At 39.9% G+C, this 22765-nt stretch overlaps 1 protein-coding gene across 1 annotated transcript in view; it reads left to right on the forward strand.

The window, feature by feature from the left end:
* LOC122542710 (ryanodine receptor 1-like) overlaps window positions 1–22765 on the forward strand; it is a 393921-nt gene that overhangs the window by 103968 nt on the left and 267188 nt on the right. The window contains exons 10-20 of the mRNA XM_043680690.1: window positions 2233–2307; window positions 3414–3570; window positions 7493–7657; window positions 9421–9542; window positions 10625–10811; window positions 13882–14017; window positions 15525–15620; window positions 18585–18703; window positions 18886–19019; window positions 19380–19621; window positions 21644–21836. Coding sequence (XP_043536625.1) covers window positions 2233–2307; window positions 3414–3570; window positions 7493–7657; window positions 9421–9542; window positions 10625–10811; window positions 13882–14017; window positions 15525–15620; window positions 18585–18703; window positions 18886–19019; window positions 19380–19621; window positions 21644–21836 — 1626 coding nt within the window. The remainder of the gene's footprint in view (window positions 1–2232; window positions 2308–3413; window positions 3571–7492; window positions 7658–9420; window positions 9543–10624; window positions 10812–13881; window positions 14018–15524; window positions 15621–18584; window positions 18704–18885; window positions 19020–19379; window positions 19622–21643; window positions 21837–22765) is intronic.

The following is a 22765-nucleotide window of genomic DNA, read 5'->3' on the forward strand; positions in this document are numbered from 1 at the left end:
TAATCTCACAACTATTTTGTAAACAGTCATTGGGTGCTTTTACACGAAGTCGCAAGGATGGCAAGTCTCAAGCAGCAATGTGTATTATCCAACCTTCAGCAGCAAGTGACAGTGCTGAGGAAGGCCACTGAGAATGAAAGCTGGGATAGTAGCAGGTTGCAATAGAATTACATTTGTCGTCATGTGTACATAAGTACAGAAATACAGAAGCACAATGAAAAGTTTACAAACTCTCCATTCCGGGCGCCATCTTAGGTACAAAGGTACTTAGGTATAAAATTTTAGGTACAAAGTAGAAAAATAAAGGAATAAGTTAAAAGTTAAACCTTACAGTTCTTAGTATAAAGTCAAAAAAAATTATAGTTCTTCTTTAGCTATGGGCCTGCAGATGCTTCATGCTGGGCTTCTCCACGAGGGCTACATCTCCCCACATGGGCTCAGTATCCTCAGCGCTATGCTTGATCTCTTCCCGGTGCTGGGCTGATTCCCTCCTCTGTGCTGGCATGCACTTCTATGTGATGCCGTCTCACCGCCGACTGCTACAGTCCAGTCCAGCTTGTCAGACACCTTGCCGCCGACCGCATCTGATCTCACCAGCCAACTCACCACAGATCGCCTTGCGCCAGCTGCTTCATGCCAAAGACCCACTTCGGCCCCTTATCATCATTGCCTCCACAACCAAGATCCCTCCAATGTGCCGATTAGCTGATACAGTTGAATGGACCTTCTCTGGAGAGTGTCTTCAGGGAAGGAGGTAGAAGGATCAGACAGTAAAGGATTTCTTCAGCAAGATGTAAACTACAAGTGTATTCCATGTAAATATGGTGTCTTCCATGTTTAGCATTACTTTCTGTTCATGTTTGTAATGACCTGATGCCAATGGACTAAAGAATCCCTGTTTCACGATGTTTGGGCATTCCAAGTGTTAGATCTCAAGTTCTATCCGCCCTTGTGATTGTTAGTGGAATAGTGGGGCTGCGTTATCAGTACACTCTCCACAACTGAGTTATGAGAACATTTAATCTTACAGCTTCTATATAAGTCTGAGGGAGATTGTTAGCGATAACATCATTTGAGATAGAAATCAGGAGGCTCAGGCAGGAATGCAAATCTAACAAAGCAATTTGTGAAATTTTAAAATTTAATTAATTAATAAAAATTTGGAATAAAAATCTATCTCAAATATTGACCATGAAACTAAAGACATTAATTCACTAATTCCCTGTTTCAGTCTGGCCCATTTGTGTCTTCAAATTCGCAGCATCACAGTCAATGTTTTCCTCTGAAATGGCCTAGTAAGGCGCTCTGTTCAAGGGTAATTGGGGAATGAGCAAGAAATGCTAGCCTTACCAGTGACACACACATCCCATGAAAGTTATTTTAAAAAAGTATGACATTTGTTTTTTTGTCTGCTGCCCAAAAGAAAACTATTTCTTTCTGGACAGGTGCAGTATTCTGTATAGACATTACAACATTTTTGTTCCGTATTTTGCTTCTGTTTTGAGTGAAAAGAAAATTAAGGTTGTATTTCCAAAAATGGAGAAGTAGTATCATAATGGAAATGTTATTGGATAAGTGACCCAGACCTCCAGACTAATGTTCTGAGGTTGAGTTCAAATCCTACTATGGCAAATAACGACATTTTAATTCAATATAAATTTGGAACAAATAAAAACTAGCCTAATGGCAACCACTGTTGATTGTTGTATAAATCTGTCTGGTTCACTAATATCCTTTTACAGAGTCATAGAGTCCTACGGCATGGAGGCTGACCCTTCGGTCCAAACTGGTCCATGCCGACCAAAACGTCCATCCACGCTCGCCCCATTTCCCTGCACTTTCCCCATATCCTTCTCAACTTTTCCTATCTGTGTATTTTCAGGAAGGGAATCTGCTGTCTGTACCAGATCCAGCCCACATATGACCCCAGACCCACCGCAGTGTGGTTGACTTGTAATTGACCTCTGCACAAAATGGGGATGAGCAGTAAATGCCAGCACAGCTAGCAGTGCCAACATCCCATGAACAAATAAATAAATTAACAATCAAAGGAAAGATACTAGAAAAATCAAATGCATTGAAATATGTTGAAGCAAAGAAGTAATTCTCATAATTATCTGAATTTGATTGTCATTAGATCAGCAAGACAACAAAATAGTTACCTTTTGAAATTCACGTTGGTCATAATACTTTTCAAGTTCTGTGAATAAATATCCTTTTCATGCCCTGCAGATTAGTTCATTATGAAGGTGGTGCAGTGTGCAGCCATGCAAGATCCTTGTGGAGATTGGAGCCATTACGCATCAGGTAAAGAGATTAGACTGGTTCACAGAAATGTAGATTCCACGTCATTTTCCGGGGCGGGGTGGCGGAAAAGAAATCTAACCTATTTAAAGTGTGTATAATTAGAGAGTTAGGAAAGAGTAGAGATGTAGAGGTGTAAAGCAGAACTGTATGACTTGAATGATCTTTTCTTGAAGCTTTTCAAGTTTAATTTTACAGATTCTAGAGGATATGTTATCTGAATTAGTCTGGAAATTGTTTTACAATTTTGAAATCTATAGCTAATAAACTCAAATAGTGGCAGTGTCAAAGTTCATTTGAGACAGCAGTACAGGTTGCCCTTAATGCTAGCAATGTGTTAACTGCTTCATACCATTTGACCAATGCGACCATTGAGCCAATTATTGAAGTACTGAGTTGGTTAGCTCAGTTGGCTGGATGGCTGATTTGTGAGGCAGAGTGACATGAACATTGCGTGTTCAATTCCACCCTAGCTGACGTCATCGTGAATATTCAGCCTTCTCAGACCTGCCCCTCACTTGAGGGGTGATGACCCTCAGGTTAAACTCCCCACCAGTGGTCTCTCTCTAGTAAGAGAGCACCCCTATGGTGACTGCTAGTAGTAGCAGAGGAAAACTCCATTAACTACAGATTGTTTCATTGGTGCACGTCATCTGCTTTCCTAAATGTGAATTAAAATGCAAATAAATGTGATTGAAATCCCTTTTCTTAAAATAGAAATCCAGGTTTGTGACAAGTATATGCATTTACTAGGATCACACTTAAGTATCTAATACCATTGAATTAGCATCCTTGTTAGTAATCAAGTGAAAGCACACTTATCCCTGGTCATAAATCTATGACTCTTTTACCGGTATCATATGACATCTGTTACTTAATTAATTGTTAGCACAAGTGTTTTTTCTACTTGGTACATTCTATTATTATTATTACCTAGTACTTGGGAATCAAATAATCCTCATGCCACAATGTATCTTCAAAAGTATAGCATAAAATGCAATTCTATATGGAAAATCTACATGAATTGTATATTTTGTTTGCTTCAAGACGCTGTAAAAGAGATGTTAGTTGTCTTCTGCTTTCTGAAGAATTGATCTTTTACTCAACAGTTGGAGTGGTGGACACATGAAATGGGGTCAGCCTTTCCGCATTCGGCATGTTACAACAGGCAAATACTTGGGTCTGGATGAGGAGAAAGGACTTTTACTTTTTGATCAAGACAAATCAAACACCAAAATCACCTCATTTTGCTTCCGTATCTCAAAGGTGAGTGAAAATTTGGGGGGTGGGAGAGTATCGGAAGTAAGTTGTTTTCAAAATTCTAACTTATTGCAAGCTTCCTGCACAGACAGAAAATTGTTATGGCATTTGCTAATTTAATGACATTTTAGTGGAATAGCATTAAGGACCTGCCAACTTGTTAAGAAGGATTGGAACTTCTTGCTTACATAATTTAGATTTAGATTAGATTAGATTACAGTGTGGAAACAGGCCCTTCAGCCCAACAAGTCCACACCCACCCGCCGAAGCGAAACCCACCCATACCCCTACATTTACCCCTTACCTAACACTACAGGCAATTTAGTATGGCCAATTCACCTGACCCTGCACATCTTTGGATGGTGGGAGGAAACCGGAGCACCCAGAGGAAACCCACGCAGACACGGGGAGAACATGCAAACTCCACACAGTCATATAATTGAGTATAACAAAAAAAAATCTAGCCACTAGAGTTAGTAAGGAGGAGAAAAATCAAGTCATCAATGCTGCTCCTCACTGTGATCAATTGAACAAGGCTTATATCAAATGTGTGATGATCAAAGATAATCAAGCTTGAAATAGATCTTTGAGGTAGATGAAAGGTGTCCAGCTGCTCCAATATGAAACCGACTCCTTTTTAGCACTGCAACTTCTCCTTTTTACCTTGCTCACATTTCAGACTTGTTCTGTCACTTTTTAACTCAGCCTTGCATAACTCCACAACATTCCACTCTTTTTTTTCTATGTTGCTGCATGTGGCATTCTCTGAGTAGCTCTTCAGTTCCACCTAAGTGTTGTGGCCGAGAGTCTTAGCCCACTCTTGCATATTTTTGATGGATTGTTAATGAATAGGCCAGGAATTGCTAATGAATATAGAGTTCCTTCACCCTTTTTTTCTTGATTAGCAGGTCACTGTACAAATGGGCACAGTGATGTGTGGGAGAATGCATTCGAATGCAATTTAAAATATGAATTACATACCTTCCTTTTATCATTCAATATTCTGTCTTCATTTTCTCTACTCTGCTGAAACTGAGGGGTTAAAGGTTAGGAGGAAATAAGTGCAATAACTATATCACTACAGAAAAAGTACTAGGGAAACTAATGGGGTTAAAGGCTGTTCAGTCCTTGGACCTATTAGGTTGTCTCTCAGGACATTAAAGGAAGTAGCTATCGAGATAGTAGAAGCATTGATAATAATAATCCAAGAATCCTTAGATTCTGGGAAAGGCACAGTGGATTGGAAAATTGCCAATATAACACATTTCTTCAGAAAAAGGATACGAGACATCAATAACTATAGTCCAGTTAACCTAACGTGTTTTGGGGAAAATGTTAAGAATGTATTATAAAGGATGTAATTGCAGAGCATTTAGAAACACATAATGTAATAAGCATGATTTAATGTAGGAGAAATCATGCTTGACAAATCTAATACAGTTCTTTGAGGAGGTAACAAACAGAGTGGAACAAGAAGAACCAATAGATGTAATATGTTTGGACTTCCAAAAGGCAGTTAATAAAGAACCACACATAAGGCTACTTAATAAGTAGGGTGATGGAGGTAATAGATTAGCATGAAGTGAGCATTGAGTATGTTATAGAAGACAGAGTTAGGATAAAGGGATCATTTTCAGATGTCAGTCTGTAGCTAATGGAGTGCCAAAGGGATCAGAAGTAAAAGCAGAAATTTCTGGGAAAACTGAGCTGGTCTGGCAGCATCTGCAGAGAGACCAGTGACCCTTCTTTAGAGCAGACCTGAAATATTAACTCCGCTTTCTATTCCTAGATGCTACCAAACCTGTTTAGTTTTCCCAGCAATTTCTGTTTTTGTTTCTGATTTCCAGCATTTGCAGTTTTAGGTTTTTTTTTCGAGCTGGATCAGTGCTGGAGCCACAATTATTTATTCTATTTATTACTGATTTGGGTGAGAGAAGTGAGCTTACTATCACCCAAGTTTGCAGAAGTCCCAAGGAAAGGTGTAAATACTAGTAGTGAGGATAGTACAGGGAGTCTAGACAGGTTAAATGAGTGGGCAAACACTTGGCAGATAAAACGTAATGTGAGAAAATGTGAGGTTATGAACTTTGGCTGGAAGAATAGAAGGGCTGGATATTATTCAACTGAGAAATGACTGCAGAAAGCTGCAGCCCCAAGAGATTTGGGGGTCATCATGCATGAATGAATATTTAGCTGTTACTAGGGAAGGTAAATGGAACAATAGGTTTTTATTTCAAAGGGAATGAAGTATAAAAATAGGGACATCAAGACACTAGTCAGACCACAGTTGGAACACTGAACATTCGTGTGCTCCTTATCTAAGGAAATATATACTGCCATTGGAGCAGTCCAGAGAAAGTTGATTAAGCTGACACTACATATGGAGGGATTTCCTTATGACGTGAAGTTGTGTCAGTTGGAGGCGAAACATAAAAGATTCTTGGAGGGCTTGACAGGATAGGTGTGGAGAGAAAACATTCTACCTCTACTTTCTCCCATTAGATGCTGCCAGATCTGCAGGGTTTCTCCAGCAATTTCAGTTTTTATTTCAAATCTCTAGCATCTTTATTTTAGATGAAGAGAGGTTGTTTCCCCTGGTGGGAGAGTTCAGGACCAGGTGCATCATCTCCACAAAAGGAGTTGTCTATAAAAATGGAGATGCACAACCTTTTTTTTCTAAGGGTGGTGAATCTGTGGAATTCTTTACACCCAGAGCTGTTGAGGTTGAGGGTTGAGACTGAAAGATTCCTAATCATTTAGCATCAGGTTTCATGGGGTAAGTCAGGAGCGTGGAGTTGAGAATTATCAGATCAGCCATGATTCCACTAAATGGCAGAACAGACTAGATGGACTGAATGGACTACATCTGTTCCTACATCTTACGGTCTAACTGCTAAGTGATTTCTAGAAATATCTGTGAATGGTTTAATGCTTCCTCTGATAGGTCACTCATTCAGGTTGAATAATGTGTAAGATGTTGTTTTCTCACAGTTAAAAATCACACAACACCAGGTTATAGTCCAACAGGTTTATTTGGAAGCACTAGCTTTTGGACAGCTGCTCCTTCATCAGGTGGTTGTGGAGTATAAGATCCACAGCAATTCATAGCAATTTGCTATAAATTCTGTGTCTTATAACCTGGTGCTGTGTGATTTTTAATTTTGTACACCCCAGTCCCACCCCGGCATCTCTAAATCATTGTTTTCTCACCATCTGAATGTTGTCCTTCTGGTTGAACGTTACCTACTTAAAGCCAGATATCATGATTCTCGCTACTGTCTTTATTCTTAGTTTTACATTTATACAGAGCTTAATATATCTATGCACAATGCTACTTCTGCCTCTGTTTAAATGCAGTAACAATACACTGACACTTTTCGTCAAAATTGTACAAAAAGGTGTTTTCATTCTGCCTCCAAAAGCCATTGTCAGGAACAAAAATAAAAGGTGAGAGGGGAAAGATTTATGAAGGACCTGAGGGGCAACTACTTCGTGCAGAGAGTAGTGTGTATATGGAATGGATGCCAAAGAAAGTGGCTGAGGCAGGTACAATAACAATATTTTAAAAATTCTGTGTTACGATTGAGCCCTCCACAATCACCTGATGAAGGAGCGTCGCTCCGAAAGCTTATGCGCTTCCAATTAAACCTGTTGGACTATAACCTGGTGTTGTGTGATTTTTAACATTTAAAAAACATTTGGATAAGTACATCGATGGGAAGGGTTTAGAGGAATATGAACCACTTGGAACAAGCTGAGTGGGCATCATGGTCAGCATAGATTAGTTTGGGCTGAAGGGCCTATTTCCAATTTGTACTGCTCTATGACTAAAAGAATATTTGATTATCTCTTTCCGAGTTGACACCAATACATAAATTACAATATATATCATAAATTGGAACTGAACACAAACTTTGTGCTTCCTTAGGATAAAATTGATGTTGCTCATAAAAGGGATATAGAAGGCATGGGAATTCCTGAGATCAAGTACGGTGAGTCGATGTGCTTTGTCCAACATGTGAACAGCGGACTTTGGCTGACTTACGCTGCAGCTGATACCAAAACAGTCCGTTTGGGACCCTTGAAGAGGAAAGTAAGTAATGCTTTTGTCAGTTGACAATTAGAGCTGAAATAAGATTATAGTTTCAAGAATACATAACAAAACTCCAGACTTCATTCCACGGCTTCATCCCGCTCCCTGGTGACAGTCTGAGATTTAAGCTATGTTTTGTAACATTGATTCCAGCTCAGATAAGTTGTTGTCGTCTCAATCATACCATCACTAAGACCTCCTATTTAATCCTCTGTGATGTCACCCGATTTTGCCCCCTTCTCACCCTGTCTGTTGTTGACCCCTCATTTTTGCCTTTGTTACTTCTCGACTTGACTGTTCCAAAGCATTCCTGGCTGGTCTTCCATCTTAAAACCCTCGACCATTTCCATCTAGAAGGAACAGCTTTTGCTCATATATCATTGCTCTACTTTGTTTCATAATGTACCCATGAAGCATCTTGGGCCATTTTATTCTGTGACAAGTAGTGTATAAATAGAATTTAGTTTTTAACCAGAAATTATTTCTGTATCATAGAATGTGGACAGGCTCTCGGATGTTTTGGTTTTAATAAGATGAGTTGTTTGCTCACCATTGACATACTGCCTCAGTTCTGCTTTTCTTCAACCCAGTTTTGCTAGCAGTCACCTGTTTGGGAGCAACTTCAACAATTCTATGAATTTTACTACCCAAGTAATATATATAATACATTGTGTATGTATAAATGTTTTCATATCCATATTCATATCCAAAGCAACCATATGCATGTCTGCTTATTCAAGTAGCAAATAGTTAGATCAACATGAATATGTGAACATATCAAATAGCAATATGTCTGCTGGAAATAAATTGACTATTTCAAAATGATAAACGTTACAGTTTATGAAATGGCCAATTTATTGTATTCTGTCTCTTTCAAAGTGATGAACATTACAGAATATGAAAGAGGCAGAATATAATAAATGAAAGTAATGTGTCATGGCAAAGTCCTGTTATATGCCCCATTTAGAATTTAATTCTGTTGACATTAAATTTTAAAAATTTATTATTTTGTGGCAAGGCCAACATTTGTTGTTTATCCCTAATTGCCCTTGAAGTGAGTGGCTTGCAAAGCTATTTCAGAGCGCAATTAAGAATTAGCCGCATTGCTGTGGGTCTGGAATCACCTGTATTCCAGACCAGGTAAGGATGGCAGATTTCCTCCTCTAAAGCACATTAATGAACCAGTTGGGTTTTACATCAATCAATGGTTGCTTCATAGTTATCATACCTGACACAAGCTTATTTTTAAATCTTCGTTTTTTTAAAATTAATTGAATAGAGGTATCCCCTGTTGTCCAAAAGTAGAGTGTTCTTATGAAATCTTTCATAAACCGAAATGGTGTAAAGCAAAGAAGCATTAATTTATTTGGGAAAAACATTTGCCGTTTTTTTGTAAAATCAAAAATCCTCTTCGGATTTCTTTCAGTTAGCAAAAGCAGGTACTAATGTCGGTCTTTCGTAAAAGTGAAGTGGCATAAAGTGAACCTTCGAAGAACAGGGAATACCTGTATCAGATTGAAGCAGACATTTTTGAATCAACCTGTTCAGAGATATTACACACTTCTGGAGCAGTCGTGGCTTAACCTGGCTCAGAGATGGGATGCCATTACTGCACCATGGGAACCCTATCATATGGGAGCTTAGTAGGTGGCAAAGTTGATGCCACCTATTTAATGCCAAAGCCTAAAAGAAAATGTTGTCAGAGATTAAATTAGATTTCTCACTCTTGAAATTAATATTTGCTCAACAAACTTTGTCCTTAGGCTATACTACACCAAGAGGGGCACATGGATGATGCACTTTCACTGTCTCGCTCACAACAAGAGGAATCACAGGCCTCCCGAATGATCTTCAGTACAAATGGTCTCTTCAACCAATTCATTAAGTATGTGTATTTCATGTCTTTGGAGGAAAGGTTGCATGGGTTAACTCATTGGAGGTTAGAAGCATTGAAAGGTGGTCAGTTTGAAAGCATAAGATTAAGGAAATTTGACATAGGAAATGCTACAAGGATGTTTCTCCTCATGGAGGTGAAGGGGTGGTGGGGGGTGGAGAGTCTGGAACTTAAGGAGGACAGTTTAAGGTGGAAATGAGAGAGAATTTGTTCTGAGGATCATTAGACTTCAGAATTCTCTGCTGCAGAGTATCAGAGGCTAGGTCATTGAATATGTTCAAGTCTGAGTCGGGGCAGGTTATTGGTCAACAAGAGAGTCAAGGTTTTATATGGGCCAGACATGAAAATACAATTAAGTTGGTGGAGCAAGTTCGAGGGGCCAAATGGCCTGTTTCTGCTCCTGCAGGTCGTCTTTTGTTTTAATCTTTTTAAAAAAAGTTTAATTTATGGATGCTATCTTTGGCTCTATATGGAATAGCTAATAACTGTGGAAAATCCTTGTGTCAAGATTATTTGTAATACTAATAAATAAAAAAAAATGAAGAGGGCATTCAGAATTTATGGACAGAATTGATAGGTTCGAGTGTGGGGTCACTGATCTGAAATGTTTCTCTCTTAAAAGAGACAGTCAAATCTGCTGAATATTTTTGGAAATTCTGTTTATTTTAAGTTAATGCATAGTTTGGACCCAAATTGTTAACTTGCATATTTTCTCCACAGACACTGATCTACTATATGTTTACAACATCGATATCATTTACAACAATACATGACGTTTTATTGGAGCATTCACCTCAGTTTATACTTCAATTCTGGTTCAATGTGCTGGCATTGTTTATATTTATAGGTTTTAAAATAAAAAACAAAATCTCCTAGTAATATTAACATTGTTATACTTACAGAAATCAATAGGACTCTGAAATTAATATTATGTAAGTTTAAAATCTCATTGGAAATAATTGAAATTGCAACCATATATGCTCATCCAGCAGTATATTGCCTGAGGAATATATAGAAATGTGCGTCTTTGAATTATTTTTACATATTCATGGTACCTATTTTTTTTAATGAAGAGGCCTAGATATGCTCAGTGGCAAGAATAAATCATCAGCTCCAGTGACGCTACCCATTGATTCGATAGTGCTAAGCCTTCAAGACTTGATCAGCTACTTTCAACATCCAGAGGAGGAGCTTGCACATGAAGAAAAGCAGACTAAATTGCGCTCACTGAAGAATAGACAGAATTTATTCCAGGAAGAGGTAAATTGATAAAATTTTGGAATCGAAGAAAGAACTAGGTGGGTGAGGAACAATACCTAATTGACAGCTGAATTTGCACCAGTTGAAATCAATAGAAGATAAATGAAGTGTAAATGATTTTCATCTACATTGTTTATATAATAGTACAGCCACTTGCCATGTTTTTGAAGTATTGACTATATCTGAATTTTACAGAATCATTAATAAAGCTTAAAATAGTACCCGACCAATCATGAAATCAACATCGATTCTCCTTCCTGGCTTAAATTATATCTTGATGGATAAGAACTAATGCTAACCATGTCAGATTTTTAATTGGTTAATAGTAGTTGAATTTTTGTTCAGTTCATTTGGATTAATAATTAGAGTAAGAGTAGAGACCAACGGGATCACAGTCAGTTTCAGCAGCAGATGATGGAGAAAGACATAAAATGGGATTATAGCAGATCATCTGTCAGTTTTATTTTCCTTACAACTGATTGCCAAAGTTGAATTTTACCTTCCATATCAGTGTTGAGCCCAGAAAATTATAAGCATGTGAAAGTCAAAAAGATTGGATGGTTTATGGGACATTTTATAACAAAGAGAAGAAAGTTGTCAAATCTTAAGTAGGCTCATTAGCAGCCTTACCAAAGGCTGAAGATGCAAGAATTAGGGAGCAAAGGGAATTCCAAATCTGAACTTTAAGGCAGTGGTTGACTGCTTATTCCACTTGTTGTCTGAGTACTATAGAGTATATAAATAGCAAATGTCTGTAACTCAGATAGAACAGTTCTGTTTTTCATAGCTTGCTGAACCAGATGTAGATAGGTGTGTTCAGGTTTTATATTTATCATTATTGTGGTTGTGCCAAATGAACTCCACTGGCCAATGATCAGTCTGGCATTCCTCCTTTCATACAGTACCACCCACAGATGACAGGTCAGGCAGAAGTAGTATTTGGTGTTTTAAATATCTTTCAAACCTTTGCACATATGTATACTTCTGGCTTTCCTGGCACAAACTACGTTTAGGAGAAAGTGAGGTCTGCAGATGCTGGAGATCAGAGCTGAAAATGTGTTGCTGGAAAAGCGCAGCAGGTCAGGCAGCATCCAGGGAACAGGAGAATCGATGTTTCGGGCATAAGCCCTTCTTCAGGAATGAGGAAAGTTTGTCCAGCAGGCTAAGATAAAAGGTACAGAGGAAGGACTTGGGGGAGGGGCGTCAGAAATGTGATGTTGTTGTGGTTTGGCGGTGGATGAGTCCAATGACCTGCATATCCTCGGTGGAGTGGGAGGGGGAGTTGAGATGCTGTGCTACAGGTTGGTTGGGTTGGTTCGTCCGGGTGGCCCAGAGGTGCTCTCTGAATCGCTCCGCAAGTAGGCGGCCTGTCTCCCCAATATAGAGGAGGCCACACCGGCTGCAGCGGATGCAGTAGATGATGTGGGTGGAGGTGCAGGTGAATCTGTGGCGGATATGGAAGTTTCCCTTGGGGCCTTGGAGAGAAGTGAGGGGGGAGGTGTGGGCGCAAGTGTTGCACCTCCTGCGGTTGCAAGGGAAGGTGCCGGGAGTGGTGGTTGGGTCGGTGGGGGGTGTGGATCTGACAAGGGAGTCGCGGAGGGAGTGGTCTCTACGGAAAGCTGATAGGGGTGGGGAGGGAAATATATCCTTGGTGCTGGGTCTGTTTGGAGGTGGCGGAAGTGACGGCGGATGATGCGCTGTACATGGAGATTGGTGGGGTGGTAGGTGAGGACCAGTGGGGTTCTGTCCTGGTGGCGGTTGGAGGGGCGGGGCTCAAGGGCGGAGGAGCGGAAAGTGGAAGAGATGCGGTGGAGGGCATCGTTGACCACGTCGGGGGGGAAATTGCGGTCCTTGAAGAAGGAGGCCATCTGGGTTGTACGTTTTTGGAACTAGTCCTCCTGGGAGCAGATGCGGCGGAGACGAAGGAATTGGGAGAATGGGATGGAGTTTTTACAGGGGGCAGGATGGGAGGAGGTGTAGTCCTCCTCCCCACTACGTTTAGACTTGGAATCTGTATCTGCTGAATCAATTTCTAGGGGCCTCTGATTGCTGTTGATATGTGAAGGGCGCTAGTGAGAGGACATGAAGTTGCTTTCATTCAACTGTGAACCTGACAGATATTCCCTTTTTTGTGTGTACGCCTGATCACGGAATTATATGTAGGATACTGTTTGGCCCATTGTGTCTACACTAGCTCCCCAAATCATTAGTTCCCCTTGTGCCACCCTCATCTTTCCCAGTAGTCCTTACATGTTCTTCTTGTTTATCAGAACCGACTGTACGGTAATCTATAATGCAATAGTTCCATTCTCGTGCAATCTTGCGTTACAGGCTTGGAGGGCCGAAGGGCCTGTTCCTGGGCTGTAAATTTTCTTTGTTTAATAAGAAAATTGTGCAATAGCTGCGCTATTTAAACTAATGGGGCTGGAATCGGATTACCCCAGCCAATATAGGTAAGGAAAGTTTGCATTTACAAATAATGGTCTAACTTCTGCAATCGTTTAAAGCCAATTTGCGTTGAAGAAACAAGCATTATAACAAAACTGACTGCATAAGAATTAATATTTGGAAATTCATTGCCATTAATGAGTCTGTAAAAACAACCATGTAATTGATACAAATATTTATGGCAATCCAAGTGTCAGGAGAGAAGAAAAGAGGAAAGATAGGTCAGAAAAGAGTTTACAAATTCCATATTATTGTTCAAATAAAGGGAAAGTTCTGGTTAGTAATACCAGACTTGAAGAACAGGAATAGTGCTCTCAAAAGAATTAACTTATTACAAAACCGCTGCCTGTTGAGGCAGGAGCTTCCACTGCATTTACATTTGGCTGTCAGCAATCTGGGTAGTGCACAAAAAAAGGAGAGATATGGTGTGGCAGACCTTCACCTGTTTTTGGCTGGCTCTAGCACCTTTACAGCATACGTATTCCATGTGTCAGGAACAAGATAACCAGAACCAGATCCTGGTCAATTTTATAAGGAAACAGTAACTGTATTGCTAAGGCAGCAGATTTTGTGTTAATATAACATGTAACAATTACTACTAACTATGCACGGTTTGTTCCAGGGCATGATCCAGCTGGTATTGGATTCCATTGACCGACTGAATATGTATAACAGTGCAGCTCATTTCTCAGAGTTTGCAGGAGAAGAGGCAGCTGAGTCCTGGAAAGAAATTGTAAACCTGTATTATGAACTGCTGGGTATGGAACCTAAACAATGTGTAGATGAAAAGATCGCAAAATTGAATTGTTGCTGTATTCCACTGATATAATTACCATAACATGTAGTGATATTATCTGGTAGAAGTAAATTCCTGACCTAATTGTACCTCTTTTTAAAAATAAATAATGGTAGTTGTAAGATCCTTTTTCTCTTAAGATTTCTTATTGTCACTTCTTAAATTTGACAGAATGATGAAAATTATCTTGTTTCATATTAAACCCTAAGCTACTCGATAAAGTCAGATGTTGACTAGTCTCCTTGATATTCACTAACCTCAAATGACACAAACAGATTACCTGCTTATTTTCTTAATTGCTGATTATAGAGCTATGCTGTTTACAAATTGGTTGTCATTGTTCAGTGAATTACAACAGTTTTGGTATATTTCAAAAGTATACTTCATTGCCTGTGAAGCACTTTGTGATGTCATAAAGTCATAGAGATGTACAGCACGGAAACAGACCCTTCGGTCCAACCCATCCATGCCGACCAGATATCCCAACCCGATTTAGTCCCACTTGCCAGCACCCGGCCCATATCCCTCCAAACCCTTCCTATTCATATACCCATCCAAATGCCTCTTAAATGTTGTAATTGTACCAGCCTCCACCACATCCTCTGGCAGCTCTTTCCATACACGTACCACCCTCTGCGCGAAAAAGTTGCCCCTTAGGTCTCTTTTATATCTTTCCCCTCTCACCTTAAACCTATGCCCTCTAGTTCTGGACTGCCCAACCCCAGGGAAAAGACTTTGTCTATTTATCCTATCCATGCCCCTCATAATTTGTAAACCTCTATAAAGTCACCCCTCAGCCTCTGACGCTCCAGGGAAAACAGCCGCAGCCTGTTCAGCCTCTCCCTGTAGCTCAGATCCTCCAACCTTGGCAACATCCTTGTAAATCTTTTCTGAACCCTTTCAGGTTTCACAACATCCTGAAGTTACAATAGTTTCCTATTATAATTACAAATTCTTAACTTATTTTTCCACTCTCCACCCAGCTTCTGCTTATTCAGTTACACAGGCTGCCAATCATCAGTAATTTTTTTTCACTCATGCAGTATCACTGTCAAGATTGCCTTTTTCAGCTTTCTCTCCTATGAGAGCTGATTCTCATCCTCTCCAGGTCCTCCCTCCTGCTCAAATGTCCCTTGTTTCCTATCAGTTTTATGGATGCCTTTGGTCAAAACTCTATCTTTGGATTTTTCTAGTTTTCACCTTGCTCTTACTATCTCATTGACCCTAGATAAAATTACAAATGTCATTATCTGTGATTAGGACAATGACTTTTTAAAAATTCTTCATTTCCAGGATGTAGACTTTTCTGACTCGGCCAACGTTTATTCCCCTCATTTTTCCTTGAGAAGGTGGTGATGTGGCCACCAATAAAATGCAACAGATTTTCAGGTCTTTTTGATTTTTGCTGTCAAATTGTAAATTGTTCTTGCTGCATCATTTATTATTGCAATATTTTTCTTCTTGTACAGCATCCCTCATCCGTGGCAATCGCAGGAACTGTGCTCTGTTCTCTGATAATCTAGACTGGTTAGTCAGCAAGCTAGATCGACTGGAGGCTTCCTCAGGTATGGTTCTGACACCATAATTCTAATAAACTGAGGTACACCTTGCCAATGATTTGTTCTGGTTTTTAGAAAGGATGTTTTACAATGTTGATATTGCACAGAATTTAATTGTTCAAAAATTTTGGCCAGGAAATCTGCTCAGATGTACCTTCCACCAACTGTGCTAGCATAATTTCATGGAAGTACTCTTTATAGTTTTAAATAGAGCATCTGTGGAATTTTCTGCATTAGTCCATTGTAACCTCAATGATAGTCCTCCATATTGTCTTTAAATTCTAGGAAGCTGATTTTAGTTCATTGTATTAGTTAGGAGTGGAGCAGTGGTAGACCATAGTGTATCTATCTTTCAATACATTCACTCACCATTTTCCTGGGCTCTCCAATTGTTAGTCTGTTAATGGAAGCCTTATTCCAATATGTTAATTGGAGTTCTTTAACATAAATAGGACAGCAATACAATTTCTAAAGTACCAATGGATGTTGCATTTTGTTCCATGTTTGCGTTCCCAAAGGGTTGTTCTCATTCTCTAAAGAGTATTGCAATATGATGCATGTGTAATGACATCAGCAGGTACACAGCAGAGCGTTCATAACAATGTAAATCAAATGAATTGGTGGGTATGAGCTATAGGGAGAGGCTGAATAGGCTTGGGGTTTTTCCCTGAAATGTCAGAGGCTGAGCGATGACCTTACAGAGATGCATAAAATCATGAAGGGCATGGATGGGGTGAATAGCCGCGGTCTTTTCCCTGGTGTGGGGGAGTCCAAAACTAGAAGGCATAGATTTAAAATGAGGAGGAAAGATTTAAAAGGGAACTAAGGGGCAACTTTTTCACACAGAGGGTGGTGTGTGTATGGAATGAGCTGCTGGAAGAAGTGGTGGAGGCTGGTACAATTATAACATTTAAAAGGCACCTGGATGAGTACATGAATGGGAAGGGTTTTGAGGGATATTGATGCAGCAATGTCATACTTTGATTTCCTGTCATTTTTTTAAAATCAAAAGTGTCTCCAAGATCTGCAGGAGGACCACACTTTTCAGTTTTCAGTGATTCAGTGGATTCATTGGATGGATTTCAAAGTTGATTTATTCCCATCGCCAGTTTTCTTCTTGTTAAGTTTCAAGAAAGTTAGGAGACCAAAGTGCTTGAAAACAGCAAGAGCTTTATTATTATACGAGTTGTTCACTCTGTAGGCAGCAAGACTGGATTAGGCTATTGCTTTCCAAAATGGCTGATGACATCAACAATGATAACACCATGTGATGTCACTCTTAAAGTGTCATTCCACCATACTTACCAAATATATAATAGTTAACCTTTCCACAAGGATACTGATCTAAATTCTGCTCTGTTTACAAGATGGATAGGTTGTATCTAAAGGGCCTGTCCTGCCTTAAAATTGGTCCCAGTTTCCCAAGACTTTAAAGTTTTGTTTCTGACACCACACAGCCAATTTCTTCTGTTGGATTATGAGCTGAACTCTGAAAGTGGCCATGATGGGATGTTGGTCATAATCATCCCAGAGGCAGGAAAATGTGTAGCTAATTAAGGATAGTGGACAGACTGTATGAGTTAACAAATTTGGAGGACAAACATATAAATAGAAAGCAGGAGACAACAGCTTCGCTTCACTTGGAGGTCGCCACTGATGATGTTACCTAGCCAGGTAATGAAACATCTGGATATCAAACCTACAGTTCAGCGAGCAAACCTACACCCTAAAATTTGGAGGAGTAAACCATTCACTAAGATTATGGTTGATCTGATTATGGCCTTACTTCTACATTCCCACCTATTCCTGTGTTTTTTCACTCCCTTATTAGTCAAAAATCTACCTACCTCATTTTTTAAAAAATACACAGTGACCCTCCCTCCACCATTCTGTGGGGAAACGTATTCAAAACTGACAGAAAAAAATTCTGCTTATTTCTGCTTTAAACAGGAGCCCCTTTATTTTCCAGTTGCATCAAGGGAAGTGGGAGGCCCAAATGGAGGGGCCACAGCAAAGTCTGTCTGGCACTCTACACAATGGCTCTCAGTAGGAAATCCATCCAACATTTCCCCAACTGCTCCATTAATAGGCACAACAAGCTTGTGTCCAGAAACAGAAACAGAAATTGCTGGAAAAGCTTAGCAGGTCTGGCAGCACCTGTGGAGAGTGTCCCTGCCTCAGAATGCCTTACCTACTGACTGTATTCATGATTGCAAATAATGTGAATGTTTTCATTGTTGGAATTTCTGATGTGAAGCAGGGATGATGTGTACTTAAGTATGTGGACTGTCACCTGATAAAGGGCTTTTGCCCGAAACGTTGATTTTCCTGCTCCTCGGATGCTGCCTGACCTGCTGTGCTCTTCCAGCACTACACTCGACTCTAATCTCCAGCATCTGCAGTCCTCCCCTTTGCCTACGTTAATGTCTTCAGCCACTTTGGAGGGAACTGGCTCATTGTAATCTTGCTGGCTGTAGAGTAAACACATTATATAATAAAGCTCTTGATGTTAATTTAATCTCTTAGCCTTCTTAAAACATAACATCATGAACGATGGGATGTATCTAAACAAAGCCGAGCCCAGGTTAATATCCTTGTGGAAAGGTGAACCATCACCACCAGGTTGGGCAAAAGCTGAAGAAAGTGAATGGCAGATAGGGGAGACGGTATTAGAAATATTTCTGAATTATAGGTGGGACCATTGAAAGGAAAATTAAGAAATCGAAGTTAGACTTGATGTGCATTTGTGTAAATATACAAGTGTACTTAATAATGAGCACCAGGTCCAACTTGTCATACAGAAGCATTACAGAGCAACAAGATATAATGAAGAGCTGGCTCAAAAAAGGGGAAGTTCAGATGTTTACCAATCGGGAATTAACTATGTGCATTTCTGTAGATTGCTATGTAAAATCCTATATTGATTGAAAATTTATGTTAATGCCTATTTGATGTCATGTGCTGCTATAGGTATCCTGGAAGTGCTGTACTGTGTTTTGATTGAAAGTCCTGAGGTTCTGAACATCATAACCGAAAATCACATCAAATCAATCATCTCCCTGTTGGACAAACATGGACGAAATCACAAGGTAGGCACGTTAATGAAGGCTGGTAATGCAGGAAGGTGTTAAAATGAGGAGTACTTCATGCTTGAAATCTTGGGCTTCTTTAGAAGTTGCATTTATTGTTATCCTCTAACTCTGCAATTTACCTCAAAGAATGTCTTGGGTCTCAAGTAAAATTATTGGGATTTATTTTGTACTTTTCACAGGTGTTAGATGTGCTGCGCTCTCTCTGTGTCTGCAACGGCGTGGCTGTACGATCCAACCAAAATCTTATTACGGAGAATTTACTTCCAGGTCGTGACCTGCTGCTCCAAACAAACATGATTAATTATGTCACAAGGTATAACAATCACAACATTGCTAAACTGCTTAAATCAATATTCCTGGTGTATTTTTTGAAGCCACAATATCTTTATTGCTTGGTTTCAAGACACTGAATGTATTAAGTTAGTGGTATGCATTGTTATTTTGGAAATGAGATTGCATTTTGGAGAAAAATGTAAATCTATCAGGTTTATAGCCCTTAGAGAGAAGATAATTCCTCACTAGGGGACATAAACATAGAAAATATTTATTTTTCTGTAGAAGTAAAGCAGTTTTCTTTTTTGCTTTAGCTCATCTTGCATTTGAAATTTATCAAATTGCATTCCAGTCATCAACTATAGTTAAATCTTTTCAATCTTTTATTTTAAATTTACAGCATGAGGCCTAATATCTTTGTGGGTATATGTGAAGGTTCTACACAATACAAGAAATGGTACTTTGAACTGATGGTGGATTATGTTGATCCATTTTTAATGCCACAGCCTGTTCATCTGCGAGTGGGCTGGGCTTTAACAGAGGGTTACAGCCCTTACCCAGGAGGAGGTGAGGGCTGGGGAAGTAATGGAGTTGGAGATGATTTGTATTCTTATGGTTTTGATGGACTTCATCTGTGGTCAGGTCAGTGATTCTTCTGTTCTTAAGGTTTTATTATTCATTATTGATAAAACTGCTGTTCCTAAGTGTGACACTCTTACTCCCTCATTTAAAATGTGCCATGATGGTTTGTTAATGTTTAGAATGGATAATGTTGTTGTGGTTCTGTTTGCCGAGCTGGGAATTTGTGTTGCAAACGCTTCGTCCCCTGCAACACAAATTCCCAGCTCGGCGAACAGAACCATAACAACGAGCACTCAAGCTATAAATTTTCTCACAAACTTTGGATAATATTTGTGTATGTTCAGTTCCCTTGCTATCTACCCCATGGCTGTTTCTTTACCACCCACCTGCCTTCTGCTTACAGTCATTGAGGAAGGAGGTACGCAGAGAACCAACGTCCCAATCTCTCCCTCTGCAATCAGTTTCTCAACCGCCCCCTTCTCTGCTCCTGCTATGCCTGATCCTGGCATGGAGGCACTGTGGTTAACGTTGCTCCTCACAGTGCCAGGGACCCCAGGTTCGATTTCAGCCTCAGGCAATTGTTTGTGTGGAGTTTGCACATTCTCCCCATATCTGCATGGATTTCCTCCAGGTGTTCTGGTTTCCTCTCTCAGTCAAAGACATGCAGATTAGGTGGATTGGCCATGCTAAATTTGCTATAATGTGCAGGCTAGATGGGTTAGCCATGGGAAATGCGGGGTTATATATTAATGATCTGGATGAAGGGACTGGGGGCATTCTAACGAAGTTTGCCGATGATATGAAGTTAGGTGGACAGGCAGGTAGTACTGAGGAAGTGGGGAGGCTGTAGAAGGATCTAGACAGTTTGGGAGAGCTGATGAAATTCAACGTGAGCAAATGTGAGGTCTTGCACTTTGGAAAAAAGAATACAAGCATGGACTACTTTCTAAACGGTGAGAAAATTCATAAAGCCAAAGTACAAAGGGATCTGGGAGTGCTAGTCGAGGATTCTCTAAAGGTAAACATGCAGGTTGAATCCATGATTAAGAAAGCGAATGCAATGTTGTCATTTATCTCGAGGGTTGGAATATAAAAGCAGCGATGTGCTACTGAGCCTGTATAAAGCACTGGTTAGGCCCCATTTGGAGTACTGTGTCCAGTTTTGGGCCCCACACCTCAGGAGGAACATACTGGCACTGGAGCGTGTCCAGTGGAGATTCACACGGATGATCCCTGGAATAGCAGGTCTAACAAATGAGGAACGGCTGAGGATCCTGGGATTGTATTCATTGGAGTTTAGAAGGTTATAGGGAGATCTAATAGAAATTTACAAGATAATACATGGCTTAGAAAGAGTGGACGCTAAGAAATTGTTTCCGTTAGGCAAGGAGACTAGGACCCGTGGACACAGCCTTAGAATTAGAGGGGGTAAATTCAGAACAGAAATGCGGAGACATTACTTCAGCCAGAGAGTGGTGGGCCTGTGGAATTCATTGCCGCAGAGTGCAGTGGAGGCTGGGACGCTAAATGGCTTCAAGGCCGAGATTGATAAATTCTTGATGTCACAAGGAATTAAGGGCTACGGGGAGAATGCAGGTAAGTGGAGTTGAAATGCCCATCAGCCATGATTAAATGGCAGGGTGGACTCGATGGGCCGAATGGCCTTACTTCCACTCCTATGTCTTATGGTTACAGGGAGAGGGTAGAGTGTGGTTCTGGGTGGGATGCTCTTCAGAGGGTTAGTGTGGACTTGATGGGCCGAATGGCCTGCTTCCACACTGCATGGATTCTATCCTCAACTTTGGAAGTTGTGGCTTGTACATCCAAGTCTACATCATTAGTATCAATCAAGACAATCAGTGGTTCTAACACTGACGCCTGGGGAACACAAATCTACCTGCCTCCAGTCTGTTCTCCACTATTCACTATTATTTATCATTCAGTCAATTTTTATCTATGCTGCTTAGTATTTTTATAGTACAGTTGGAAAATATTCACCTTTAGTCTGTGAATTACCTGCAAAAGATGTGTTGGAGTGTTTTGAAAACAACAAATTCTATTTTCTTTTATTTGTGTATACAGGACATATTGCCAAGACAGTTGCTTCACCCGATGCACACAGTCTTGCTGCTGATGATGTAGTTAGCTGCTGTCTTGATTTGAGTGTCCCCAGTATCTCTTTTCGGATTAATGGCCATCCCGTGCAAGGCATGTTTGAAAATTTTAACGTTGATGGCCTCTTCTTTCCTGTGGTTAGCTTTTCTGCAGGAGTTAGGTGAGTGCTTTTACATGGCTCATCTGTTGTGTTTTTGTACTATTTTATCCACTTTATGTTTTAAGACTAGGTAGAAATATTCTTTTTCCTGCCATCTCAATGTATTTTTCCTGCTGTAACTTTCGAAAGACTTAAATGCATTTGAGTACAAAATCTTCAGCTTCCTGTTTGGAAGATATTTATAAGATACCATTGCTTTGAAATTCATGTTATCTAATTGTTTAAATATTCTGATTTTAATCACAGATTCTAATTTTAAAAAGCACTGCTTGCTGGAATAAATTGGAGGTTTTTTTTTCAAATGCTGTCATATTGTGTTTCAGTCCAGATCCATGTCATCGTTTGAATCCTGCCCATTTTTAATTGGGCTATATATATTTACAATTTGCCTATCAAGTTAATGTACTTGTTTTTATGTTACAAACTGTACCCCATGAAGTTTAGGAAAGTGTACACTACCTCTCTTTTAACTGCAGTACCCTTGATCAAATAAATGGAGCTGCAGGACAGAATCTTAAAATTCAGTCCAATAATCATGAATAAAATGATTCTTGCCCTCCTCCAAAAAAAACTTTTCTAATGCCATTTGCAATAGCTGTTGAACCAAAGATTAGGGATTGAAGCCCCACTTTAGAGGTGGGAGCACAAAATGTGAGCTGATGCTTCAGTGCACTTAAGGTGCAGTCTTTTCGATGGGCATTGAAATTGAGACTACCACACCACCACTCCCCCCACCCACCCACCCCAGATGGATATAATGAATCCCACGATGTTATGTCAAAAAAAAAGTGGAGTTCAATATTTATCCCTCAACCTATGTTACTACATGGTTATCACATTGTAGCATCTTGTGCAAAGTGGCACTCATGTACCTTAGATTGCAATGATAACATTTTAATACTGCCTCAATGGCTGTAAAGTGTTTTGAG

The sequence above is a fragment of the Chiloscyllium plagiosum genome, chromosome 41 (assembly GCF_004010195.1).
Source record: "Chiloscyllium plagiosum isolate BGI_BamShark_2017 chromosome 41, ASM401019v2, whole genome shotgun sequence".
NCBI lineage: Eukaryota > Metazoa > Chordata > Chondrichthyes > Orectolobiformes > Hemiscylliidae > Chiloscyllium > Chiloscyllium plagiosum.